The sequence below is a fragment of the Cricetulus griseus genome (genome assembly GCF_003668045.3).
Source record: "Cricetulus griseus strain 17A/GY chromosome 1 unlocalized genomic scaffold, alternate assembly CriGri-PICRH-1.0 chr1_0, whole genome shotgun sequence".
NCBI classification, from domain to species: Eukaryota; Metazoa; Chordata; class Mammalia; order Rodentia; family Cricetidae; genus Cricetulus; species Cricetulus griseus.
Genome location: NW_023276806.1, coordinates 262,929,499 through 262,956,652, shown reverse-complemented (window position 1 = coordinate 262,956,652; position 27,154 = coordinate 262,929,499). Strand labels below are relative to the sequence as shown.

Genomic DNA, 27,154 nt, shown 5'->3' with positions numbered 1-27,154 from the left:
GAGGGACTCTCTCCTTCCTGCAGCACAGTAGCTCATAAACAATAGAGGAACAGTGTCACCATGCCCAGCCCTTGAGCATCTGGCTGGGAGGAGGTAGGACTAGGCAGAGGGTTTCCATCTCTTCCATCTCCGGAGGCACCCAACGTGACAGCCCTGCTGAGCCTTTTGCAAGCATAGGCCTTTTCATTGGTTCCCATGACTCTTCTTACGTGTGAGTGACCATACAGGCAGCTATGGAAGAGTGGTTAACACAAGCAGACACACAGCAGGGAAGAGGTGGGAAGAACTTGTTTTCTTCTCATTCGGGCAGGGAAGGGTGTTCCTGAGTATGCTATGCAAGAGGTAGGAGGAGTACAAGCCTGCTGAGCAAAGGGTGTCTCTTCTTCTGGAGGATGCTCAGGCCCTGAGGCCCCTCCTCACAGTGGGAGTGGACCTACCAGGGCTCTCAAGTTGTTACGAGAGCCAAGGCAGCTCAGCTCTGGGGGACCTCCCAGGAGGGCAGGTGCCAGGCCTTGGTGTGTCAGGCCCTGGGGAGAGAGGGACTTGTAAGCTTCCAATGGAGGAATATTTGGGCTTGGATCACAGGCATTCCCATTTTAGGACAGGACAAGAAGAGATTCCTCAAGTCTGAGGAATCAGAGCCATAACCATTAGACAGAGTGCAGGTTATTGATGGAGGAGTGGGGAGGTTCAGGAGTTAGAATATCTGGCACCATGCCTCACAGTCAGAGGGACAGGTGGTGAACCTCGGGTTTGGGGTCTGCAGTGTTGAAGGCACAGATATTATATGGGGGAATCGTCAGACTAGGGCACACATGACTTGGGCTTCTCCTGGGAGGCTGGGTCTTGGTGACCTCATGGCATGATGCTGTCAATCAAGTGTGCTCCTGTCTCAGGGCTGTGAACTCCACATGGTCCTGTAATGGATAGCGGGTTTAAAGTGGCACCAACCGCTTCTAGGACCTAAGAGAGCTAAAGAGGGGCAGAGGTGGGGGTTCTTGAGTGATGTCCTTGAATGGGTACACTCTTACATGTTGCCCTTCCTGCGGCGGTGCAGCAACACATAGACGATAGAAATCAGGGCCACTATGCCCAGGCCTCCAAAGATGATACCCAGCAGCACTGCGTAGCTCCGTCCTGGCAGAGATGAGAGTAAGTGGCAGTGGGCAAGGGAGACACAGGTGTGTGGAGGCAAAGTAGCTCATGGGAGGGGCACCTCACCTGGTTGACACTCTGGGGTAGACATCGACCAGGTACCATCAGCTCGGCAGATGCTCGTCTCTGACCCTACCAAGCTGTAACCACTGTTGCAGCTGAAACGGACAATGGAGTCCACCAGGTACTTGGAGCCTTCCTTATGCCCATTCGAAGGTGGGGGTAGCCAGCCACAAGACACCACTAGGATAGGGGCAGAGCACAGAGGACAGGCCTGAGCTGCTAGCCACTGAACAATGCTCGACAACCTGAGAGGTCCAGCCCTTGACTCCCTTCCCGGCCCCTACCAGGCTGCAGGCTCTTAAGGCGTTGCCGGTGTAGTTGGTGGGCCGCCCGTGTGGCATTGCCCACACTCAGGTTCCCTGTGCTTATCACATCGTGGATGCAGAAATGGTCACCCTCGCACAGTCTGTCCACCTCTTCGGCCTGGCTGGGGCTGAGTGTGATCTCATCGAGGAAGAGTGGTTTGAAGTTGGGGTCATGCTTGGGTTGGATCAAGAATTTGTAGACCAGATACCAAGAGTCATAGGTGAACAAGGAAGAGGTGTTGGAAACAACCCCTGTGGAGACAGGGGTCAGTCTCATGTGGGTACAGTTCTCTGCCACAGCCGAGTTTCTCTCCTTGATCTACTGTCACCCCGTCCAATCCCTTCTCACCCTCCCTGCCATGCTTGCTCCACCAGGTCACTCACAGTCTGCTCCAAACTGAAACACCTGCTGAGCACTGGCTTTGGGGGGCAGGACCTGCCCGTTGCGCAGGGTGAAGTCATCACTGGGGTTATCATTGAGAGTTCCCAGGAGACCGCGGGTGTGAGTCAGGAACTTCTCAGGCAGCAGGACGGTCACACTGAGGAAAGGGCCTTGTACACCGACCTCGAGGCCAGCCCCCGATGACAACATGATTGATACCTTATCCTCAGAGGCCACTGACAGGAACATGCCTGGCCACAAGTAGAGATGGGTTAGGGTTGCCCTCTTGGGCCCTGTGTTCTGCCTACTCCAACCCCCACCCCACCCCCGGCCCTTGACACAGCACCAGGGTAGGGTAGATAGTACTTGTAGGAAAGTAGGGGGATGCATCCAGGATTGCCTGCTGACTAGCCTGCCGCCACTCCCATCCCACGTCTGTGTGCTCCCAGACTCCACAGGGTCTCAAGGCCACCCCTGCAGGGATTTCTTCTCCTCTTCCGTGTTGAGGCTACATGTTCAGGTCAATCCCTGATGTGACTACAACAGCCTGGCCTGCTGTGTGGCCCTTCCTGAAGGTCTCTGTGTGTGATGCTTTCACCCATCCCCGCAGGAGCCATTTCATTGCTCAATTCTGGGGCAGTATAGCTTGGTGGTAAGGGAGCTGGATGCTACTGCTGTGGCTCCCAGCTGCCACTTTCAGCCTGTGCTCTTCAATCAGTAGGGCTGGTGTCTTTGCGGTGGATTTTGAAAGTGGAACGAGTGGCCACATGGGAGATTTGAGTCCCACGGTTGTGGTCTTAGGCTTCTGGGGCTGTCTGGCGGACTATGTTCTAGTCCTTGGCCATTGGGGACTCTGAGCAGGCCCCATGGTTATCGCAGTTGGATATGGAGGTGTGAGAACAGACCTCTCAGGCTGAGCAGCTGCTCTCTGTGGCCTAAAACAGTCCCAAATAGGGCCCGGATCCCCAACTTGTAGCCATGTGCATTTTGACCTCACCAAGACCCAAGAAACCTTTGTTTTTGTGTTTGTGCCCCAGATTCTACCACAGCCTATGGTCGGGGACTAGGAGCAACATGAAAGTCATGGATGACCTCTGGATCATGTTTGAGCATGTCACTCTGTCACTCACCCTTCAGGTCCATCCAATTCTGTTCAGTGAAACTGAGTGCCTTCTGGTTCAGCAACACTTGCAGGGCCTGAGGCCCGTTAGCTAGCCGCACCTCTACCACATCTGAATTGTCTTCTTGGACAGCCACTGCAATCAGCCCTGTGCCATGGGCCTGGGTGCCTAAGTGGTGGGTGCAGATGGGGTTCTTTTGGGTCATGTCTGCTACCCTGGGTGACCCAAGAGTACCACCCCGAAATAGAGACCATGGGGCCCTGCCTCACCATTGGGCATTTTCCCTGGCAGGGTTCGTCCCTGCACCCTCAGGTCAGTCAGTGTGGCCTCTATCAGTACATACTCGCCGCTTCCGCTGAATGAGAAGCTGGTGCCGTCAAAGGTGACAAAGTGGGGGTCCCCAAAGGCAGAGGCTGAGGTGAAATCAGAGGGTCAGGTGATTTCCTTGGACTTTTCCAGCCAGGCATGACCCTCCCTTTCCGGTCAGGCACCCAGGTCAGCACCCACCCAGGCGTGGCGGTCGGTAGCTGCGGCAGTCACTGGAGGGACGCCGTTTCATATAGCGGGAACACTCAGGTGCCCAGAGACAGCAGTAATAGAAGCTCATGACATCATACAGCCAATGGGACATGCCCGGCACACGGGGAGGGGTGCGGTATGGGGGTGCACCCCAGTCATGGCCTCTGTCAGGGGTGCTGCCGCTCGTCGAGTCTGAGGTCAGGAGTTGTGTGCCTGCTGCAGTATAGCAGCACTGCTGGCCGGAGCCATACCTGGGACTAGGGTGAGAGCAAGTCAGGGCCATTGTTGGCGGCTGCCCCGAAACCCTGCCCGTCCCGCAACCCTGGTCGGGTAGCTCACCTGGCCTGCACGGAGCGCACACAGTGCACAGCTCCTGGGTGGTAGGTGCAAACACTGCCTTGCTCAATGTCACAGCCATAGTCGGTCTGCAGGGTATTCAGGAACTGTCACCTGGGCTCTGCATTCCCTCCCTCCCCTGGGAACCAACCCCAAGGAGACCTTCAGATCCCACCCTACCTCCTGGTGGCCTCTGTCTACCTCAGTCAGGGAGGCTGGTCCCTCCTGTCCTCCTCCCTCTCTGGGGCCCTAATAGGTTCAGGGGCTTACGAAGAAGCGGCCAGAGTCAGCCCTGGCCTGGGCCAGTGTGCAGGGGCAGTCCGGAAGCTCCTTCAGGAAGTTGGGCAGCTGGTCTTCTAGTGCCTCCCAGGCCAGGCACTGTTCCCGGGCCCAGGCTACAGAGTCTGCCCGGAAGTCGTCACCCAGGTGCCAGGCCAGTGCATGATCATTGGTCCAGAGCGCCAGCACATCCCTGAGGTAGAAATGATGCACCATCTAGGGGCTGCCTTCCAAGCACCTGAGCACTGGGTCTTCCACAGCAAGCTCTGCCGTCTGCAGGCAGATGGTCCCAGCGTATCATCTGCTAGGCCCTTACTGTTGTCCTTCGTAGTTCCTGCTGCTGCTGATCCTCAGGGCACCCACTCTCCACCTCTGGTACTCAGGAGATGCGGGTTTTGGTTTGAAAGTAAAGAAGCCACTGTTGGGGGTGTTTCTAGTCAGAGAGTACAGATAGGACCACTTTGCTGTCCAGTTGTCAGAGTAGGGTTTTCCTAGAGGAAGAGAAGACCGTGGTCAGCCCTCCAAAGACCCCTTCCTTCCCTCAGTCTCTGGAACTGACAGCTTGAATGATGGAAAGGAAGCAAATGATTAGCAAGATGGTCCCTGTGGACAGGCATGCACTGATGTTTCAGCAGGGTCCCCAGCTTGGGTGACCAATGGGGACACACTTGAATCGCCAGCTCTGGTCCATGACAGGCTTAGAGGAGATGGAGTGGAGGTGGCTGCTCCTGTCTTCTGTACACTCCATCTAATACTCCTACTGGTTCTGGGGTCCTCCATGCATGCTGGAAGTTACTGCTGTTATTTCCCTCTATCCGCAAAACCCTCCTCATTTACTACACTGGCCTGAAAACCCCTTCTTCCCTTCCACTTGCAAACTGCTTCCCAAACCCCTGCCTCCTTCCCCTCCTGGGATTCATTTCCTCCTATCTGAGTGTCTGAAGTTCTCAACACTTCCACCAGCCCTTGGCAGGCCCTACCTGTCTCCTCATACCCCCACAGCTCAATGGTGACAGTCTGCACGGGCAGCAGTGAGGTGTTCCAGGTGAGGCTGAGGTCCCCGCTGGTGTCTGAAGTGCCGTAATACTGCCAACGGGTCTCATTCACCAGCTGGCTCTTCTCGGACTCAGAGACTTTGTAGGGATGTGCTGGGCAGGGACGAGTGGGGAAGAGTAAAGACTTAATTGCACACCTGGAGGGCTCTGAGAGCCTCTCAATAACAAACACTGAAAGGGACAAGGCAATGTCTCCCTCAGGGTCTCTTGGCAGGAAGACACTGTGACCAGGAGAGATGAGGAACCAAGCCAGATCACACTTGTCATTTGGCCCTTCCGCAGACCCTTGCTGAGGGACCATCAGGGGCCAGATGGGGACCCCACAGCTCCAACTCCTTTATGGGCTGGGACTCTGGCCTCGATGCCAGAGGTGGAGTAGTGAATGACAGAAATCCTTGCCCAAGGGACTGGTCCAGCCAGAGAGACAGGTAGGCAGACTAGGTCTAGTATCAGAGTACATGGATTAGCATTGGGGAAAGTCCCCTGCCCTTGGGTTGCAGATGGAAACCAGGGCTCAGACAGGGTGGGGTCTGTGGGCTTACAGCCTAGACCAACTTGGCAGAATGAGGGCTCACCGGCTAGCCAAGTGCCTGCATGAGGGAAGGAACGGCCATTGTCCAGCGAGATGGTGAAGGGAATGTGGCCACTTTCATACAGCAAGGGTGATATACAGTGCACTCGATTCAAGTTGTCGACGTAGCCTAGGGTCTGGACACTGTCCTTAAACCTGAGGGGCAGAGAGGGTAGAGCCAGCCTGAGCCCACAGCTCTGAAGGAATGGGTTAGGCTAGGTGTCCCTGTGCCCTCCTGCCTGCCCTTGGTCCCAGGGTACTACCTCTGGGGCCCCCTCCATACATGGGCCTGGGAGTATGGGAGCCCCGATGACCCAGCTGCTTAGTCGTCACCCCCCCGCCCCCCGCCCCACCTGCAAATGACTCTGTCAGTAGATCCATGCCACACTAAATGCTGCACCACGAAGTCTTTGCCACCCATCATGGAGCCCGAGGAGGGTGAAATCTCGAGGCAGTAGTTTAGAATGTCTTCACAACAGGTGCCAAGGCCCGAGCAGGTTGGGTGACAAGAGCAGGGTCCACCCTGCTCCCCACAGCGCAGGGAGCAGCTCCCCCGGGCACCTGGGGAAGAAAAGCCCTGTGTACTGGGGTCAATTACCCTACACTGGGCCTGTTTGCCCAGGGCTCCATGAGAAGCTATTGCTGGGGCTACCAAATGACACAGTGGAAAGCCATGGGCCCTGTGGGCTAGGTTCCATCTCAGCACAGGTAATGGATTGGCTTCCCGATGGCTAGAAAAGGGTCCTCTTGCTTGCCTGGGGGCACATAGCCACAGAGAGTCCCATTCAAGGTCTAGGAGGGAATGGTATCTGGGTGGAGCTTTTGCCATCTCTTTCTGGGGGTAGGGAACCAATTGAATCCCAGAGAGCCCCACCCTCTGCGAAGGCAGCCAGGACACTCCCTTTTAGGGGATGGGGGTACATTCCAGTGGGGATTCCAGCACAATGCAGTCGGGAATACACCCTAGGAACTGTGAACATCCTGTCCAGGCTTTCCTCTGTGGGCTGTGGAGACCTGTGGCAGGGCTATATTTCAGCCCCAGGGCTGCAAGGCCATGACTGGAGTGGGGTGTTAACTTCCCAGGTCAGACCGAATCTCCTCTCCTACCTGGCCCTTCCCAGGCCCTTGGTGAAGGAGGTCCACCAGGGGTCAGGCCTGGGCCTAAGCCACGAGTCCCACTTCACTAAGTGGAGCACTTCACTCAAGAGTAGCAATAAATATTTATTGGCTAAGGATTTAATGATGGCAAGGGGCGTGGGAAGATGCTTCAAGATGCTCCGAGATAAAGGTGGCAGAAGGGTGGTGACACTTTCCTGCAATGGAAGGTGGGGTGAGGCAGGAGACTGTGGGCCGGTAACTCCCAGCTCAGCTCAGGGGAAGGCTCTGGCTGTAAGCTCAGCCTTCTTGCTAGACTTTCTGGATTCAGATAATAAGGACCAGCACAGCGACAGACAGAGGCCGGGGCTCCCTGTGTCATAACACCCTTCACTGGGTTCGGAATGCAGGCCAAGGGCTCTTCAGTCTCCCCTGCTTCCCTCCTAGGTTGCATTTTCTTCAAGAGCTCAGGTTTGGGGTTCAACCAGACCTCCCATTTCCACCAGAAATGTCTAGAAGCAGAAGCCTCAGAATTTCTTGCCAGTACTTCCCAGCACAGCACCAGATGGACTGCCAGATGGGCAGACGCTGAACCCAGAGGGGTATCTGCTCAAGGCCTGCCTGCCCGCCTGCTCAGGCAGATGAACAGGGAGGTGTCAGAAGGGCAGAGTGGGGCATACCTGCTGTGAGCCTGGGGCCTGGGATTGTCACCAGCAGCATCAAAATCCAAGGCAGGAGGGCCAGCTTCATGGTGTGTCCCGTGAGTGCAACCAGCAGGCAGCACAGTGGCTTAGAGATTGTTTGACAGGCTCCCTCCCTGCTGGCCTGGCCCCGCCTACCAGCCCCGCCCAGCGTTCTGCGGCACCACTCCTCCCCTTCTCTCTCCCCTTCCTTCCCCCCTCCTCTCAAAGTCCACAGGTGCCCAGAGACCAGCAGAGCCTGATCTGCCTAGTTAGCACATTCTTGTCCCATCATCACAGCCTTGGGACCCTGTGTGAGAATGAGGGGCTGGAGTGCCCAGAAATGAAGACCTTTGGCACATGAGAAGCCAGATGTCTCCAGGCAGCTCAGACCCTGGGTCACACAGTCCAGTCTTGTGTGCAAGGCTTCTGCAGGGCGGGTGTCGCAGTCCTGGTCCTCTCAGGACAGACCTAGACCTCTGTTTTCCTTAGGGAGGTGTCTGACAGGCAGAGGTGGAGCAAGGAGTTAATCTGCCTGTCGTGCAGTGCACAGCATGGACTTGAGACTGGGCCACTTCTGATTCGCAGCAGGCTTCAGTTACCACCCAGAGCTGAGGCCAGCCTAGCCCCAGTGTTGTCATTATTGGCAACATACCCTGTTCTGGCTTCTCTAAGCTTCTGCAGAGGAGGAAGGAGCATGATGGAGAGCCTCTAGCGGCTTCTGGGAGTCATTGACGCCAGGGTGGCCCATGCAGGCCCCCAAGCCTGGGTCTGTCACCTGGGCTAGCCATTAGGACAGGGAAGCTGAGGTTTCTCAATGCAGACACAGTGTGGCTGGCCTCACAGGAGGAGCTAGGCAGGCTGGCTTATGAGCTGAAGTCATCTGGTCTGTGATCCTCCTCTGGTCCTGGGTGTCAGCCAGCCCATTGTTCTATGGGCCTTGTCCTTTCTTAGTAACTAGTACCTCTGGAGGTCACCTGTGGATCTCCCTTGAGTATCTGAAGAAACTTGTGCTTAGGAGTGTTCCCACTACACCACAAGGCATGTGTGGTGACAAGTCTTCCAAGGCCGTCACACACACCTTGCAGAGGGGGAAGAAAATCTCCCAAGCCACAGGGTGCTCTGGGTGGATACCTTTGTGTGCACACAGGTCCCATGGCAGGGAATAGCCTGTGCCAGCACCCAGGCCTGGGTCTGAGGGTTCTCCCTACCATGGCTGGTGGGGGTCTGGGTAGGTGGAGGTGCTCCGATGAGTGACTGCAGTCCCTGGTTTCTTGGCTCTTCAGGTGGCTGGTCTGAGGACTTATCTTGGGTTGCCATGTTTCTAGCTGCAAAGGGCCTGGATTAGGGAATCTAGGGTCTAGTCTACAGTTTCTTCCTTCTCAGTTGAGGGTATGTGCTCAGCCCATGAAGGCACAAAAGTACCCTTCATCTCCATTCTGGCCTAGAGCTTTTTGAGGAGAGACAAAGAGGACTCTGAAGTGGTGTCGGTGACAGTTGTAACAGGCAGGTATGAGCCCCTGGAACCTAAGTATCTCCAAAATAAATGGCATGGAGCACAGGAAAGGGAAAGGGCCAGTATCATGATCTGTCGTGTTGTGGTCTTAAAAGTTAACTTTTAGCTGGGCGTTGGTGGCGCACGCCTTTAATCCCAGCACTCGGGAGGCAGAGGTAGGTGGATCTCTGTGAGTTCAAGACCAGCCTGGTCTACAAGAGGTAGTTCCAGGACATCTCCAAAGCCACAAAAAAAAAAAAAAAAAAAAAAAAAAAAAGTTTCAGCCAAGTGCTGTGTAGTTGCTCAGGAGGCTGTGGCATGGCTGCCTGTCTGGTTACGCAGCAGGGTCTCGTCTCTCTCCCCAGACCTCGCGCTTTTGATTTGCTGCATGTATGTCTGTGTGCACACGGGTGCAGTGCCTGGTGAAGCCAGAAGGGAGCACTGCATTTCCTAGAACTGGAGTTAGGGCTGGATGTGGACTGCCATGTGTGTGCTGGGCACTGATCCTGGCAGAGCAGTTGGTGCTCTTGACAACTAAGGCAATTCTGCAGCCCCCATGCATTCTGTCCGGGCTCCACACTGGTGTAGCTGATACTGTCAGGGAGGAACTATGAGGAGGGACACCCCCTGCTCCTGAGCTGCTTTCACCCCCACTGTGCCCTTCTGTTAACTCCTTGGCATCACACAGGGTCTTCTTTCTTTGTGTCCTTACACTACAGGAGCTCCCCAGTCATCCAGGGGCTTTTGAACAGTAATTTGCCTCCCCCCCACACACCGTGTAATTAATCCCTGTACCATGTGAGCACACCCCCCCCCCCAGAGTAAGCAGAGAAGCAAAGACCATTTTCTCAGCTTTATTAGAAAAGAACAATGACAAAAAGGGTATATGGTGTGAGCTAGGCTCTCGATGTCTTGGCAATGAACTGTGGGCCTGGCCAGGGGGGCACGGGCTTGTAAAGAAAGTCAATATTCACAAAACAAAACAAAAGTGCCGGCCCTTCTGTGCAGACCACAACCAGTTCATCCTCATGTGCCTAAGACATGTCTCATCTTCCTCTGGGCTAACACACTGGGTGTGGACAGCTCAACCAGAGCAGGATGCTGTAAAGAGGGGGCTGGGCAGGCTTAGGAAGCCATGGGAAATGGTACCTTCACATGGGCTTCTGGCCGTCCCAGGGTCTGGCCCACAGGGATCCCAGGCCTGACTGTTAGGGCTCTGGGTGGGGCCCTCACATGTCCATCATCATGTAGTCGTCATCCTCGTCTGTCTCACTCTCCAGTGAAGACTCCTGGCTGGATGTCTCCAGAACCTCCAGGGCTGGCTGGCACAGGCTCTCCTTCCTCACATTGGCAGCTGACTGGGCGGACAGGATGGCTGACTGCACACAGGGTAGGGCAGAACATGGTCAGGAGTGACTGGCCTTACCCTAACCCTCTTGACATGAACCAAATTCTCAGCCAGGCCTCCCTGTAACTCAAGTCCCTTCCCAGACCGCCAGTACCATGAGCCCCTACACCAGGCCTCCTGCCTAGTACCCACAGTCACCTTCAGCTTCTGCTTGGTCTCCTCGGAGATGCTGCCTTTGGGGGAAAGCAGGGTCGGGGTAGGTGGTGTGACGGTGATCTCAGGGGGGAACTTGGTGGTGGCCGAGGGGATCACCAGCTTTGGCATGTTGGACAGGAGGCGGGATTTGGTCCTGCTGGACTCAGCCTTGCCTTGATGGCTCTCGGGTGTCTGGGTACTTCCGATGCTGGGGACCTTAGTGCTGGTGGCTGTTAGGAGACCACAGAGTTTGAGTTCACTCAGCCTCAGTCTGCCTGTCTCTTTGCTAAGAACTCAGTGGGCCCACACCATGGATCCTTTTCTGGCCTTCTGCCTACATTGACGTAAGGGTCCTGGGCTCACCTCGGGTTGCAGACCTTAGCATGCTAGCCTTGCAACGAGGAGCACCCTGGGCTTTGAGGAGCATCAGTGGACTCCAGCAGTCCCTCTGAGATTTCCCAGGGATTCGGAAGGGTCCCTCATCACCAAGATGACACAACCGTTGTATCTTCTGAGCTATTCCACTCCAGGGGGCCCAGTATATACTTTTCCTCTCACTGCAGGATGAGTAAGGAGCTGAGCCTCCTGGAGGCAGCCAAGGCCATGGCAGACTGCAGATCTGGGACCTGGCAGCCTCAAGGGAGCTGCGTGAACTGGGAATAACCCAGTTGCCCTGGCAAGGCTCCACATTCTTTTAGCCTCATCTCTTTAAAAGGAGTGGGAGCTTATCCAGAGCCCTGCCCGGTGTTCATGGGCTGGCGCCATGTCCTTCCATCCTGAGTGGTATATGGGAGACCTGGCCAAGTGGTCTCAAGGGGCCCGACCAGTAGAGTGGCTGGTGGATTCCCACAGAGAAACCTCAGTGACAGGCCCAAGCTCCTCCCCATACAGAACTCCAAACCCTACCGGTAGGACCCTTCTGTGGAGCTGAGGTGAAAGGAGGCTTTAGGGTCACAATAATAGTCCCTTGCTAGGTTCTATCCTTCAATCTACCAAGCCGGCTCCTCTGTGGGGAAGCCCACCTTCGGCTGTCATCTGAGAGCAGCCTGGTGGGAGCTGGTGCTGGGCTGCTCTCAACTGGCCTTACCTTGGCTACAGGTGGGCTCGGCACCAGTCTGGCCAGCAGCCTCCACTGACCAGCAGTGCTGCTCAGCCAGGGGCCCTGTGGCAGCCATTTTCATCTGGTGACTGTGCCGTGGTTCTTGGGGTGGGAAGCTGGTACCTTCTGTCGCTCCTGATTGCTCTTCACCCTCTATGGAGACACAGGCCAACTGCAGGTTACACCCCCATTTCATGGGGTGAGGGCAGGTCCCCTTCCCAGATCCCCACACTAGTGAGACAGGCCTTGTAGGCCCAGACTATGCCCTAGAACACATGGCCAACATGGGTACTTTGGGATTAGGTGTCTCCCCATCCCCACAGGAACCAGGAAGCAGCAAGCATTCTTCTGGGACAGCTGCACGAAGGCACAGACAGATAATTTCAAGATATCTATCACACCTCAAGGGGAGGGAGAGAGGCCAAGCTGGGCAGCTGTTCCTGACATAAGCAGAGCCCTGCCTAGTCTTTTTGGGCTGGCGCCTTGTCCTTCCATCCTGAGTGAGGGTCTTTGGGAACCCTGGCTAAGAGGTCTTGAGGGGCCCGCATAACTGAGTGGCTAGTGAGACTACATCTGTGCCCTGTCTCAGCTGCTCACAGGAACTCAGCTCTTGGCCTGGGTAAAGCCTCACCTCATGGCTGTCAGGGGCAGGCTTATGTGTGAGGTGCCTATCCCTCTTCCTGGCTCATAGGAATGGCAATCACAACCGGAGTCAAAACCATCCAAGCCATTAACTAAGACCAAAGTAGACAGAGAACACAAGGGCACCACATCTTCCTGCTAGGCCAAATCCCTCCTTCCCTGGCACAAGCCAAGGGCTTGGAAGTAGTCACATGTGCGAAAGACTGGATGGAACTAGGGACAACAGCATACCTCTATTACTAGTTAGGATCTGTCTCTCACCTCCTTGAAGTTTGTAGTGGACTTGCAGGTGCTCCCTCCTTCCTGCTCACTCAGGGACACTATCTGCCCAGCTCTCACCCTGCCCCCCAGGCTTCTGCCAGGAACAGCCATCCTCTTCCAGCAGGGAAAAGGCCAGGGCCTGAGTGCCACAGAACTGTCCCACCTAAATCTCCAGAGCTGGTCCAGAGGTCTCCTCTCTCCCATCTCTTTCTTAAAGAGGAGTTCTTGCTATGGGGCCCAGGAGAGAGGTTCATGGGATAGATTATCCAGTTTCAGCCTCCTGAGGAAGGTATGTACCACCACACCCAAGTTGGAGAAGACCTGACCTGAGCCACTCCCCCTCTTGTTTTCAATGCCTGGCGGTTTAGGTCATAGGCAATGACTAGCAGCATGGAGCACCTCAGGGTTCTGTAGCATCCCCAGCACCACCTTCTATTTGCAAGATAGAAAGCTAGGGTACACACCCACCAAGCTGCCTTCCCTGAGTCCTGACCCAATACGGTATCTGTCCATAGGGGGCAGCACTCCAGATGACCCCTTAAGCAGGAGAGGTGGGGGTCAGGATTCACAGGTAGGGAGAAGAAATGTCTGTCTTTGAGTTGGGTGTGAAGGCCCGTGCCTATAATTTCAGCACTTGGTGGGTAGAGACAAGGATGACTGTGACAAGCTAGAGGCCAGCCTGGAGTACTTGAGACCCTGCTCAAAAAGCTAAAGCAAAACCCCACAAAAGTACCCATCTTTCTAGATGACTCCTCTGAGGTGGGCTCAGGCATAGTCTGGGCTACTTGAGCAGGCAGCAGCAGAAAGAGAAGCTGGGGCAGCATGGGAGGCAGGCAGAGCTGTCTGCCTTGGGGAAAGCACCCAGTTGGGTCTCCTCAGTAGCTGCCCTCCTGGCTTGCCCACCCCTAAGTTCCTTGGAAGGTTGTCCGTCCCGTAAGCATCTGTGTTCTCAGGTGTCTCAGCCTTCGCTTAGCCCTACTTTCTGTTTGCTGTTGAAGTCTGTCACTGAGGGCTTCTGCAAGCAGGCTCTATAGGAACAGCGGACCCAGCCACGCTGCTACCACTGGCCAGTCAGGAATTTGGAACCGGCTGGTGAGGCACTCTTTCCACAAAGGTTCAACTAATTCCAGAGATGTAGGGTATGGACTTAAAGAGACATGTCTGTCCCAAACTGGTCCCAATATCACCCCCAGGAAGCTCTGGTGTCCATGGACAATGCCCACAGCATCAGTTCTGGCAGCTGGTTAGGGGATGCGAGTGGACACAAGTTTTTGCTGAGGGCAGTCTCTATCCCATGTTTATTAGAGTGCCACTGTGGTAAAAAGCCATTTAGTCTAGTTTTGGGGGATTAACTCTGGTAAATATACACCTAGAAATAGGTACTCTTTCCCAGAGCTAACCTCCAAAGAGAAGATGTGAACTGTGGGATCTTGCTTGGAGGCAGAGAGGTGAGGGAGAGGAGGAATACAGGCAGCCAGCCTTCAAGTGGTCTTGATGTCTACTGGATGTATCTACCAGAACAGCTGACACCAATAGACTCAAAGGGCAGTGTGTGGCCCAGCGATGCTCAACTTCTGAAACTAGGTTGCAAGAGATGCTACGGCTTCCTTCTTCCTCTAGCAGAACACTAGATTGTCTACAAAGAGACCCATGAGGGAAGAGGCCCCATTAAGAACCTGGGGCTGTTACACACTCAGGTGATCAGCTAATGACCTGAATGCAACGGCATAGGAGACCTTGAACTAGGAATATTTCATCCCCAACACTGGTCTGGAGCCCAATCCCCAGACTCTGTAAAGTCATGGGACACATGGGATAAGCAGAGGGTAAGACAACCTGAGGTGAGGAGCAGGCTAGGTCTTTGGGGGCCTGAATGACCCACTAATAGCAACTAACTTTCCTGTGCCTCCTGCACTTGGAACTTACTACCACACACTGTGGCTTCGTTTGTTTGCTAAGTGTGAGGAGCTGTGATCAGACACCTGGAGGTGGAACTGTCACTTGCAGCTTTCTGACTGTTCGGTGTGGCGCCTTCGTGCATGCCAGCCTGAGCCCACCCCAGATCTTTACTGCTCTGGTCTGTGGCTTTCAGAGGATCCTCTAGAACAAATCGTGACAGAGAGCACAACTGTGAAGAACTGGGTTCCTACACAGGCACAAATCACAATGTAACCCAGGGAGTGCATGAAACCTCCGGGCCTGTCACTGAGCAGTCCGAGGCTAGCAGATGTGCAGATGAGAGGGGAGACCACACAGTCACGGCTGCAGGCAGCAGCCTCAGATGTGACTCAAAACCACAAGCAAGCCCTAAGGGATGGCTCCAGGTATGGGCAGGGGACCTTGAAACTAGGGTGTCCAGCACACAGACCAGGTCTCGAAACGTAAGAGAAAGGAGGGTGGGCAGACTGGTCTTTGGTTGGGGCAGCAAGCTACTTAGAGAACATCTTAGCTCTTTTAGGGTCTCTGGAGCCTGGCTATGGTACCAGGGTCCTGGGAATCAACAGGGAAATGCCCAAGGAGTATCTGCACCAGTGAGGAGGATGGTGCCTTACCTACTCCCTTCCCGTGTGTGCTATCTTGATGCCTTTTCCTCCTAGGAAAGAAAGTTCCTGCTTGCCTGCCACGCTGAGAGCTCCCGCCTGATTAAGCCAGCCGGTGCCACCTCTATCACATCCTGTATTTTCTTCACAAGTCCATCAACCTGGTCCTGCCTCCTTCAGCTTGTCATGCCTACACTTTGGGACAGATGTGGTCCTGAAGACTCCTGGGAGCCTCAAAGACTGCCGAGGTCTGACCCTTCCACAGAAGCCTGGCCTGCTCTAGCTCCTGATCTTCCTAGTTATCGTGGGGCTCTACTGGGGCAGAGACCAGGACAAGGGTACACTCTCCAGTTGTGGTGCCTATTCCCTGTCCTCCTCACAGCGGCTGTGCTAGTTTGAATGTAATTGGCCTCCATAAGCTCACACGGAGTGGCATTGTAGGAGGAAGTGTATTACTGTGGGGGTGGGCTTTCAGGTCTCTATGCCATAGTTCACTTCCTGTTGCCTGCAAGATGTAGGACTCTCACCTACCTTTCTAGTACCATGTCTGCCTGCATGCTGCCATGATGATAATGGACAGAACCTCTAACTGTGAGCCACCCCAATTAAATGTTTTCCTTGTAAGAGCTGCTGTGGTCATGGTGTCTCTTCCCAGCAATAGAGACCCTAACTACGATAGAGGACAAGGTTACCAGAGTTAGAGACACAGGCAGTTCCAACTAAGCCATAAATACTGCCAGCAACTGCTACCTGGACTAGCAGCTGACTGTACCAGGGTCACCCTGGTGAGAGGACCCCCCCCCGAATGCCTCTTTGCCAACTCTACAGGGGAAGCATTGCTGGTAGAGGAAGACTTGGCTATGGGAAAGCAGAGTATGAAGGTCTCGGGTGGTCAGGTAGATTGAGAGGGCACTTACCAGGACTCAGAGAGGTCATGCTGGTGGTAGCCTCTGGCCTGTGTGGCCGGGGAATTCCGGGATCTGTGGACAAGTCTGTGGTAGAGGTTGATGATGAGGGAGGGCAACTGATGACAGCTGTGGCAGAAGCCAGTACAGTTTGAGGCTTGACGTGGGAGTCACTGGGCCTCTGGAGCGCATCAGCTGGCAAGGGGTCAGGTGCTGTGGGGGCCACCGTTGCAGGGAAGAAGTTCTCTCTGCTGTCTTTGGGGTGCTTGGGGGTGGTGGGTGCATCCCCTGAGGCCTGTGGCAACATAGCAAGGTGAGGAAGGTCAACGGAACATGCATTGCCCTGTCCCAGGCCAGTCCAGTTCAGTCCCCCAGGACACTTCATCGGGGCCCTGGATGCCAACACAACGCCATGCAGCACTCTGAGGTTGTTGGTTGTGTCAGAAAGCTCGAACATTTTATCAAGACACAAGTGACCTCAGCACAGAGTTGAGAATCCAGATTCTCCTTCGCTGGAGGCATCCAACCATGCTAGCAGGGCCTCATGAAGACCTGGCTTATTTCTCTGCCCCTTCTGCAGTGCGAGTCTAGGAGAAACCCATTCTCTTATGTCTCTCTGTAGAATGCAGGGCCCAATCTTGGAGCTGTAGGGATGGGTGGTGAACCCACGAGAGTGACTTTCCAAGGGGGAAAAATGAACTAATTTATTCCCCAAGCTTGAGACCCTAAGGTATTACTAATGCTACCCCAAATTAGCCAAGCAGGCCTTTTGTTCGCCTGCAGCTTGGCCTTTGGTTTCCAGGAAGCCAGGCCCTTGGTCTCTGACTCTTCATATAGTTCCCTTTGCCTTGCCTTGGTACCCAGGGTGTTCTCTCTTCAAAATGTCTCACATGGAGACAAGTCTGCAAGTTCTGTTATGTGGTGGGTGTCTACTCCGCTGGAAGGTGAGGCAAGAAGCCAGACCTGCATCTTGGCCTCAGGAGGTCACAGGAATGCTGGCAATGTGCAAGATGGCAGACACGGGAGAGCGAGGCCTGCATCCCTACCCTGCCTCCAACCAGGAACAAGCAAGTCACTGCCTCTAAGGAGGCCACATGAGGCTGGCACATCAACTGGGACCCCAGAAAACAAAATGGAAATTCCTACAGGGGCAGGAGACTTTAGCTCTGAATGCCTGGTGTCTTCCTATTGCCCAGAGATGGACCTAGGCCATTTGTAACTGTCTCAACTGCCCTTGTCAAAATGCTCTGTGGGAACAGGGTACAGGTGGAGTGCCTTGGGAGATACTGAGAAGACCAGCCTGCCCATAGCCCCCACCCACTGGGATGATCATGGGATACTAGCGGACGCCACCACTGTTTGGTGGAGGTAAACACTTGTAATCCCAGTACTCACGAAGCTGAGGCCAGAGGATTGCCATGAATTATAGGCCAGCCTGGGCTATACACCAAACAGCAGGCTTTGTGGGCAACAATCAAGTGGTGAGGTCTACTGGCCGGTTGGTCAATCCTGCCAAGGATTCTGCTTCTCACCTAGGATGCTGACACACAGCCTGCAGGCTCAGAGATGAATCAATCCCTGTACCCCTAGACCTAGAGTCTGGACCGTGTTGATGCCCTCATGCCCCATTCTTCCAGGAGGAAGCCTCTCTGGACCCCTAAGATACTGTCAACTGCTGGGGCTCCTAGGACAAGGCATCCCCAAACTGGGCCACTCCTAGGACGAGAAGACAGACCCCACAATGCCATGGACAGTGACTGTGACTACTAACAAGAAGGCTGTTTTGCCTCTTCTGATAAGACTGACCTGCAGGCTCTCAAGGCTTGACAGGGGGTGGCTCTTAGTTCTGCCAGGTTTGCCTCCATACTCCTCCTAGGCTGTTCTGTTCCCTGGCAAGATTCAACATGAGTCCACCCCAAATCCCCCTTTTTGAGACAGGACCTGTCTATGTAGTCTTGGTTGTCCTCGAACTCACAATGTATACTAGACTGGCCTAAAACTCACAGAAATCCGCCTGCCTCTGCCTCCCGAGTGCCAGGATTATAAAGTGTGCGTCACTACGTCTGGTCACCAGGAGCTCTATCTTAAGCCTGGAGGCTGCTCTCAGCCCAGCCCAGAAGGAGCCCATGTGCTGGCCTTTCTGGCCATCTTCCTCTGCATCATCAGCTCCTGGAGACCCTGGCTTTCTATAAGCCCCTGGCCCCTGCCTCCACCCCACATTCCCTGCTGCTTCCATCCTAGTTAGCCAGGCTCTGATATCACCTGTCTACCAGTCACAGAGGTTAAGGCCCTCTCTAGATGAAGCCTAATGGCTCAATTCTGTCCGTTCTACTCGTGAAGGAGCCAAAGCAAAGCACCTTAGGATCCATATGTATGTCTGAGTCCTGTCAAGGCATTACCATTTTGGGGTCATGACCCATTATCTAGAACCCCCCACCACCCTGATGACCACTGGAACCAGCCCCGTGGCATATTTGCTTGTGGGCCTGCAGCTCAAGGCTCTGGTGTGGGTGGGACAGGTTCTGCACGAAGGGCTGGCGTAGGCTGGACGTGGGTGGTGTGCATGTGTTTGTGTACAAGACAGAACTTACCTGTCTCTGGGCAGCAGCCCCAAGGTGGACCTGACAGAACTTCACAGCCTGCTCCAGTGCAGTCTCCTCGTCCACCTGAACAGAGAGATGCCTGAAATTAGGGTACCTAGGTCATGGTGCCTGACCTGCTCGCAGCCCCGTTCCCTTAGGGGCCGTATTAACCCAGCTCAAGAAGGGCACCCTGTGTGACCTAACCTCAGTGAGGACACACCCAGCACCCGGAGTCTGTCGCCGGGGTGGGAATGCGGGCCAAAGGTCCATGTACCAATTGCTGCTGTCAGGGCTCTTCCCAGTTGGCCCTCAGGCCACATTTCCACAGCCAGTCATTTATGTCCTCCAGGACCGAGATTGACAGACGTCTCAGACCCCAATGAAGCTTTCAAATTCAGCTGAGAGCTGGGCTTTGTACATGTTTTAATGTCAGCACTTGGGAGTCAAGATGCAAGATTGAGTGTCTTAGGACAGCATAAACTACACAGTAAGACCCTGTTTCAAAACAAACCTGATCAGTTGAAGAGGCTGTTACAGGCTGGTTTCTGATCTACCTTAAGAGTGGGTTGTTGATTCCAATGGGAGGTGCCTTTTCCAAGTTCAGGTAGGACAGTAACCGTGGGCCATGCTAAGTGTGTACCACAGACTGAAAGCCTCACACATATGGAGGGCAATGATACTGGATAACTGGGGGATTATCCCGAACAAGCACACGTGGCTTCAAGGAGATGGCCACACACATACTGTCAAGTAAAGATGGGAACAGGCAATGTAGGAAACGACCAGGTCTCCCCTGCAGAAAAAGCAGCAGCATCCATACTGTTCCTAAGAATTCATGGCAGAAACAACACTAGGCAGTGGGAGAGGATCTCAAAGGTGCCATGCGGGAAAAACAACCACCAGGGACAGTCACCCCATTTGCACCAGTTGCAAGTCCTGAAGGATTCTTCCCATGGGAGTAACGTATCTACTTGTGGGGCGGGGGTCAAGCAAATCGAGAAGGTGGCAGACTCTGTGGGTTGCCATGCTTGGGCTCCTCCCAGCTCTGTTCCTTCAGCTGGGTACCATAGCCACCCATCGCAGGAAGTGGTTCAAATGTACCCAGAGGCCCCTCAGAGTACAGGGACCAGGGGCTTCCACACTCTAGGGCTGGACCTGAACTGTAGTTTAGCCTTCCTTAAAGGTTGAATCCACATGCACACCCCATTGTTTTTTGAGTCTAAACTTATTACCTACTCATCAGAGATAACACGCAAAATAAAAAACACCCTACTCTCAAAAAAGAAAAAAAAAATCAAAGTGCACAGTGGGCACAATACCTAAAGCCCACCTCAGGGGTGGGCCCTGACACATATGCCGAGAAGGAACCTTCTGGAGAACAGAAGCCCAGGCAATGAAGGCGTCTGAGACAGATGCAGCCCCAGGTTAGCACAGTGGCTGCTTACCTGCTTAATGAGCATGTAAGTCTCTGACATGATCTTCTCAATGCGGCCCAGGTCATAGGCCATGCCCTTCTGGCCCTGTTGCCACACGCGGTAGGCATCCAGCAGGAGAGTCTTGCCAGACTCTGTGTCCTCCAGGAGTTTCCTTTTGCGATTAGGCCTTGGAGGTGCCTCCTCAGGGTGGCCACCTCCCCGGGCTCCCATGGTGGGGGGAGTAGTGGTGGTGAGCGTTACTGGGCTTGGTGTAAGCGGAGTGGGTTGTTGTCGGGAGCTGATGCTCAGCTCCTCTAGGGAAAGCTCAGCAGACCGGCTCTCGGGGGGCCGGTCCCTTGGAGGGCGGCCTGGAAGCAGAGGTGATGTCTGTTCTGAGTCTGGGTGGCGAACAGCAACCTCACTGGTATCCATGAGTTCAGTGGGCCCTGCCTGGGGGTTCTCTTTGTCTTTCCGCTCCCCACCCTGGTCTGTGCTGTCCCTTGTGTCTGTGGCCATTGGCAATTGGTTGAGAGGGCCCACTTTGCCCCCTGGTTCAGGCCCTGGTCCTGAGCCATCGGCTAGAGGTAGCTTCTTGGGGTGGGGGAGGCTTTCCTGGCCATCCTCGGGACTGGCTTTGTGAGAGACATCGGTGGTCATCCTGGCTCCAGAGAGGCCACAGGGCTTGGGTCCTGGGTGTTCTAACCCCTACAAGGGGAACAGACAAGTTAGTGGTGCTTCGCCATCTCAGAGCCTCCACGAATCCCTTTACCCAGTGCCATCCTGGTTACGTACATGTGCCAGCTGGACAACACTGCGACAAGAAGGGGCTGGCCCAGGGTCCCACCCTCCTCACAAGGAAGCGCATGTTGGGGAAGGCTGGGCAATGGGACTATTTGCTTCTGGGAGGGCAGGCACAGCCTGGCTTTCCCAGAGAATTGTGATGTGAGCCTTGTGGGAGGCTGACATGGAAAAAGGCCCTGTGCAGGGCCACCAGTGGCCCCTAATACACAGGCCTGGGCTGAGGTGGGGCAGGCTGACATACCCCTGCAAGCTCACTCAGTGTGTCCTCCAGCACTTTCACAGTGAGGATGAAAGCCCGCTGGGCCAGGACCTGGCGGTCAGCATCTCGTAGGTATTTCCTGCGGTCACATGGGGACAGAAAGAGTGGGACAGTGTCAGAAACCATATAGTGCAGCTAAGTGGTGAGCCGCACTTATCCCACAAGCACTAGTGACTATTCCCACCTATTTAAGTCTGTTCCCCCAAAGTGCCCTTTGAACCTCATATTTCATATTCAACAAGCCTCTGACTTGGTCCCAGTGACCACCCTGAGCCCTCTGGACTTACAGGTTAGCCAGAGATCAGTGCTATGGTGGGCTAAGTGCCGGCTCAAGGAAGGCTTGGGGGCGAAGTTCTTCTCCCTCAGGTTGGTTTCTGGGATAATGCTTTACAGACAGCCTAGCCCAGCTGTGGCAGACACCCTCTGTTCCGTGTGTCCCATCCTTCTGGCCAATGAAACCCTGACAGTTCTTGAGGTCCAGGATCTCTGCTGTCCACCTATTTCCCTGGGGTGCCAAGGCTATTTTCTGAATGTCTACTCCCTATAGCCCACACTAGTCAGTGCCTCTGAGAGACCCAGGTTGGGCAGAAGGGGGAGGAGGTCTCTAAACGTGCAGACTATTGACATGTTAGTCCTAGGGTGCTCGAGGCAGAGGTGGAGTTTTGAATTCTAGATACTAAGAGATGTCCCTCAGGGAAGGCTGTGGTTTCTGGACTAAAAGATCCCCGAGCCAAGTGGTAGCAGTGGGGACAAGCCTGAGAAGATGGCCAGCCAGGCTGTGTGTGGTGGCCCGCTCACTCACTTGCCCTGGTCTGGTGTCCGCTGCAGCATGGAGGACACCTTCAACAGGGTGCTGTGGTCCCGGAGCTGGGCTAGAACCTTGAGGAGCAGCACGATGGAACGGTTCATGTGCCAGGCAAAGCTGCCTGGCCGGTCAATCTCATCCACGGGGATCCGCCAGATGCCCTATGGGATGGGCAAGGACAGGCTAAGGAAGGCTGCCGTATCTCTGGAGCCGTGGGGACACCCCTCCTGAGGTTCCCTCAAGCCTGCCACTGTGCATAGGGTCTAGCCAGGGACCTCTCAGCCTCTTCTTGTCACCCAGAAGAGGACAGGTATATGGCTGCCTCTACCTGTTCCCTCCTCATCCATGGCAGAGGACAGTACAAGCGAGGCTCTATAGCCAATTTTCCAAGGCAAAGTCCTACTGAGTGGGCTGAGTCTGCCTTACTCACCATCCTCCTGCCTCAGCCCCCTCTCTCTGTTGTATGGCTGTATCCCACATGCTCACTGGACCTGTTCCCTATGGTGGCTTCCATACCGGGCATACATTTCTCTGCACAGGTATTGGTAAAGATACAGAAACAACTCCCGGGGGAGGGATGCTGAGCCAGAGGGGACCGGTTACATTCTAGCTGCTGCTGGAGGCCAAGCCCCTACAGTCTCACTTCCCTCAGCTCCGTTCCCCTACTGCAGCGCCAAAGATACCCAGGCCCCCACCACTTGAGTCATATCAGTTGGTTTTGGTAGAATCTCTCCTCTCTTCTCTCAGTCCACATCTAACCATGAGGCGTTGTCCACCAGCCCTCCCTCCCTCACAACCTGCGGTCTCCTGATGACAAGCCTGGGATCTGACAATCACTTGGGGTCCATCAGGGTGCAGGGGCAACACGGGTGCCAGAGGTAAGAAGTGATGAGTGAACCCACACTTAATGAGACCTATCTGACACAGGAACTCGGCAGCCTGGAAGAAGCTGGCAGATCCCTGTGGGGTCCCTGTAGCCAATCACTGGAGAAGCTCTGGCTAGCACAGGCCCTGGATCTTGACAGGCTTCGTTTTGGGTTTTTCGGATCTCAAGTGCCAGTCATAGGGATCAGAGTAGCATCCATGTGGTGCTCTGTTCTCATGGCAGCTTGCTATTAGCATTCCATGCACTGAAGTGTAAACCCGTGCTCTGGCGGGCCAAGGGGATGGGGAGGAAGGAGAGCCGGAGACGCTTAGCGCCCCGAGTCCCTAGCCCCACAGCCTCCATTCTGGGCCACAAGGATGTCTAGGGGCTGAGAATATCCACACCCAGGACAACAAACACCATTACATATTATGTCCATCTATAAAAGCTCATAAAAAGCCACACGGGGTATGCATATATGTTACTCTCAACTACAGCAGTGTGGGACCCCAGGAACCTCTCTGCTCCTAGGGCTGATGCCAGCCTAAGATAGCCTACAGTGGCCATGAAGGTATTCAGCAGTTGCAGCAGTGCAAGGCTAGGAGAGGGCTTCATTTTGTGAGGAGACGTCACAGACACCATACACGGAGATCTCATCACAGACATGCAATAGACTGTGGAGCGCAGAGACACGGAATGGACCTCCTGGAGCTATAGACTCAAGGGGCTACCCAGAACTGAGTGGCCCTCACCACCCACAGTTTTGAGGAAAAGATCCCTGTGGGTCTTCACAGGGAAGCCTGCATACCTGGCTGCAGCAGCCCTTGAGGCTGGGTGGTAGGGAGAGCCACCCTGAGATCTGGTGTGACCAGGTGCCCTTTTCCAGATATCCTTCCAACCTGGAGAGGCCTGGACTCAACCTGGATCCAGATGTCTCCCACTTTCTTCAGACCTGAGAATGGCAGAGGGTCTGCCTGACTTCTCAGAGATGCATGCAGAGCCAGGCACAGTGGTGCCCACTGTACTTCTAGTGCTCAGGAGGCAGAGGCAGAGGCAGGCAGATCTAAGTCTAAGGCCAGCCTGGTCAGCACAGCAACTTCCAAGCCAGCCAGGGCTACATGGAGAAACCAGATCTCAAGACACCCCCCCGCCCATTTGCATTTGCTCATCTCAACTGTGCGGAGTAGTACCATGACTAGAATGAGGCTGACTGACCTCCAGGAGCAGGGACAGGCAGGGGAAGGAGCCCTACAGGGCTCCCAGGTGTCCACCTCAGCCTCCAAGCCAGTGGTACTGGAGTGCAGACATGGGCAGGCTCAAGGGCCCCCAGCTAACAATGGTTGGCTTCCAATGCCTATCCACTCTCTTGTATCAGTCATACATACTGGAGGTAGCTAGTGTCAACTCTGGTTAATTAGTGGAATGGATCTTTTCTATATGTACGGCACAGGGTTGACCCCAGGGACTGAAGCCTTATCAACTGGCCTCAGGGCTTTGGGTGTGCTAGACAAGCACTGTTAACCACTGAGTACATCCCTAGTCCTTGTTTGAGACAGGCTACACTATATACACAGGTTGGTCTTGAACTCTTGACCCTCCTGGCTCAATTATATACGTGTGTACCAAGCTAGGTCTCATTGGCCTTTTTAATTTTCTATCTCAACTGCATGCACATGAGCCTCTGTTCATGTCCTATGTTCTTCCACATCCTCTGCCCAGCCAACACTCCCAACGTCTTCCCAGGCCCATGTGACATCTGATCCCTCGTCCACGAAGCTCCCGTGACTTGCTTTCTCTGACATGTTGGAGATAACTCAAAGGCCAGCCTTTCTAATAGCTTTGCAGCTGGCAGTGTGTCCTGGCCAGGGACAGTCTGCTTTAGCTCTAGGTCCCAAAGGCTCTGACACAAACTTGGCAGAGCGGTAGGGTATCCATCTTGAAAGTTTTCCGCCTCCCATTTTATTGGGTACAGGCTATCTGTGCTGGGCAATCCTAACTCTTTCCCTGTTCCTGGAAATTTCCATGTTCAACTGTATGGGACAGGTGGGAAACAAAGCTCTTCTGAGCTCCAAGTGTGTATGAATCCCACTCTTAAGGGGACACAGGAACTGCATAAGGATAACTGACCCTTCCCTAAAAGGCAGCCAGTGCCACGTGGCGATGGTATGGTTCTGACCAGTGTTCACTGAGCACGGTTATGTCATGGAAGAGAGCTGAGGAGGTGCTACCAGCAATAAAGGGTGCTTGGTCACATGCAGGGCGAGTTGGGAAAGCAGAAGAGACTTGGCAGATGTTAAGGGGCATAGGAGGCCAGGACTCCTGGAAAAAGCTCTCATTCCCCAAGCTGAGGATTGATGGTACAGCACCTCAGGTCACCTTCCCATGTAAGGGTAGGACTAGAAGGACCCAACACCCTCCAGGGGCTATAAAAGATCAGTAAGGCAGGTAAGGCAGATGACTACAACAAAATCACATTCAATACTGGGGAAGAAGAAAACAATGTAAGTTCTTAAAGACACCTACTTCCCAACAGGGAGGGTCTGTTAGCAGCAGTGTTGCAAGTGGGCAGCATGGCTGGCTGAGGGAGCTCTCGTGCCAGCGTCTCTCAGAGCACCTGTGACAATCGCACTCATGCAGGTGTATCTAGTTACCATTGCACTGTCCAGTGTGTGATCTGGATCTCTACCTCCAGTTCACTTCCTTTTATAACACAGGAGTACTGATTTCAGAAAGAGCAGAAAGGAAGCACAGATGCCTCTGACAGATCTTCCAAATGAGTACTGAGAGGTGTGAGCTGCAGTGCCTGTGGAAGGAAGGAGTGATTGCTGAAGGCACACGGCCGGGCAAGGCCTGGCTCGCTCACTCCTCATCTGTTCATTCACTGCTCCACAAGACTCTTGAATTCACTGGTAACCACCTCCTCCCTGTTTTCTGTTAACAGGTCCCTTCTCTTTCCTGGGCATGTAGCCAGTAGGTAAACTCCTAGCAGGAGCCCTTGGGAATACTGATTTGCCCTCTCAGCATGGGGCTGTGTGCACATGGAGATGAGCCTGAGGAAGGGGGATGGGGGTAGGGGTGCGGTGTTCCTGTGGCCACCAAACTGGCCTTTGGAGACAGCTGTACTGAGAAAGGGCAGAGTCATGAGCCAGCAGGGTAGAAAACAAGCCAACTATGCCTTCTGCCTGAGCTAAGCAGTCTGGCTTCTGTGTTTACAGCTCCAGGATGGACTGGGCAGAGCCCTCTCCAAAAGGAAAGGCTGGAACTCATCTCTCCCTGACTGCCCTCCAAACCCATTCCCAGAGAAAGTATCAGAGGGCCTCTTAGGATGAAGGCAGACACCCAGCAGGTAGATACTTGCTCTGTTCTGTCTCCATCACCACAGCCCACAAAGGAAAAGACATGGGGCTAAGCAGGGGCCACATGGCACCCAGCCCAAAGCCCAGAAGAGAAAGGCACTGACCTCTGGAAGATGCTAGGGAGAAACAGGGTCTGGGCCACCCAAGCTAGAGCGAGTGTGGACAGCAGGGCCAGTATGAAAGGAGGCATGGCAAAGAGCTGATAGAAGGAGCCTGCAGATGAACTCATGTCCACAGTTCTGAGGGACGGGCCAGAGTAGGAACACACACTTGAGAGCAAGCAGCACTGTGGGAGTCCGAGAGTCAAGGACCCCAACCCCTACAAGGAGGGACTATGCTTTCCCACCCCTGCAGGCATGCATGCTGTCTTGAATCAGCCACACTTGAATCCTGTGTGGTGGAGTCACCAAGACTGGGTTCCCTGGTGGTCAGAGCCTTCCCAGCAGCCCTAGAGCACTGCCAACCACCACATTGTGCTCAAGTTTCTCCTGCATGCCAAGTACTTCATCGCAAGTATCTCAGCCCATCTCCGCTCCTCAGAGTAATTCTGGGCTCCTTGATGACAGATGAAGTCACCGAAACATACACTAACAACTGAATAATTTATACAGTCCCAGACTGTGGGCTGAAGGCTGGATACAAGCTCCCAAACCCTCCCCACAGTGTCCTCTCACTGCTGTGGAGACAACGAGGCTTCAGGAGCTATACCCCACAGAAATGTGAATCTTGGGGTACATGGGGGCGGGGCATGGTTACTGCTCTGAGGGTTCTTGAAGCCTTTCTTGTGGGAGCAGAGAGCTGTGTTGGTGGAGGTAGTAGGTAAGCCTATGGTAGCACCCACAAATGCTCATCTACTCACAATGGCCTGGAGAGCAGTGTAGGAGGACAGGCCTGGCCAGGAGGTGGGCGCGGCTCTGCCTTCCATTAATGGCAATATCGGTGAGTAGTACACCACAGAGGTAGCACACAACATTAGCTCCTGCAGGTATGGAGCACTTTGCCTGGGTAAGGCTGTGCCTGGGCTA

The 27,154-nt window shown here is 54.4% G+C and overlaps 2 protein-coding genes across 7 annotated transcripts in view; both read right to left on the bottom strand.

Annotated features, from left to right (window-relative positions):
• Window positions 1-302: 302 nt before the first annotated feature.
• Susd2 (sushi domain containing 2) lies at window positions 303-7,631 on the bottom strand. 2 transcript variants are annotated; one of them, XM_027394220.2, is made up of 15 exons: window positions 7,562-7,631; window positions 6,140-6,347; window positions 5,791-5,942; window positions 5,141-5,308; window positions 4,477-4,651; window positions 4,152-4,353; window positions 3,885-3,970; window positions 3,534-3,802; window positions 3,296-3,439; window positions 3,036-3,194; window positions 1,908-2,156; window positions 1,503-1,775; window positions 1,222-1,398; window positions 1,032-1,137; window positions 303-917 (listed from the first exon to the last, which is right to left on the bottom strand). In XM_027394220.2, exons 1-15 carry the CDS (start codon window positions 7,629-7,631, stop codon window positions 893-895), a joined length of 2,463 nt encoding a protein of 820 aa, XP_027250021.1. In that variant the 3' UTR covers window positions 303-892. The 2 variants fall into 2 exon arrangements, with proteins under 2 accessions (XP_027250021.1, XP_035307746.1); XM_035451855.1 differs by lacking the exons at window positions 5,791-5,942; window positions 6,140-6,347.
• A 2,263-nt stretch (window positions 7,632-9,894) lies between these two features.
• The window catches only part of Cabin1 (calcineurin binding protein 1), a 112,064-nt gene continuing 94,804 nt past the window's right edge, over window positions 9,895-27,154 (bottom strand). For all 5 annotated transcript variants that reach the window (XM_027394218.2, XM_027394216.2, XM_027394217.2 and 2 more), the window contains 8 exons: window positions 21,906-22,069; window positions 21,086-21,182; window positions 20,074-20,748; window positions 18,638-18,712; window positions 16,059-16,341; window positions 11,687-11,851; window positions 10,603-10,829; window positions 9,895-10,435 (listed from right to left, as the gene is read on the bottom strand). In XM_027394218.2, the coding sequence (XP_027250019.1) occupies window positions 10,286-10,435; window positions 10,603-10,829; window positions 11,687-11,851; window positions 16,059-16,341; window positions 18,638-18,712; window positions 20,074-20,748; window positions 21,086-21,182; window positions 21,906-22,069 (1,836 nt within the window). In that variant the 3' untranslated portion in view covers window positions 9,895-10,285. The remainder of the gene's footprint in view (window positions 10,436-10,602; window positions 10,830-11,686; window positions 11,852-16,058; window positions 16,342-18,637; window positions 18,713-20,073; window positions 20,749-21,085; window positions 21,183-21,905; window positions 22,070-27,154) is intronic.

Coding starts and splice junctions, on each gene's coding strand:
- Susd2 (XM_027394220.2), bottom strand. CDS start 7,631: ATGAAGCTGGCCCTCCTGCCTTGGATTTTGATGCTGCTGGTGACAATC. Junction 6,348..7,561: donor AGGCCCCAGGCTCACAGCAG/GTATGCCCCACT, acceptor TTTCTTCCCCAG/GTGCCCGGGGGAGCTGCTCC. Junction 4,652..5,140: donor GTGGGGGTATGAGGAGACAG/GTAGGGCCTGCC, acceptor CTCTTCCTCTAG/GAAAACCCTACTCTGACAAC.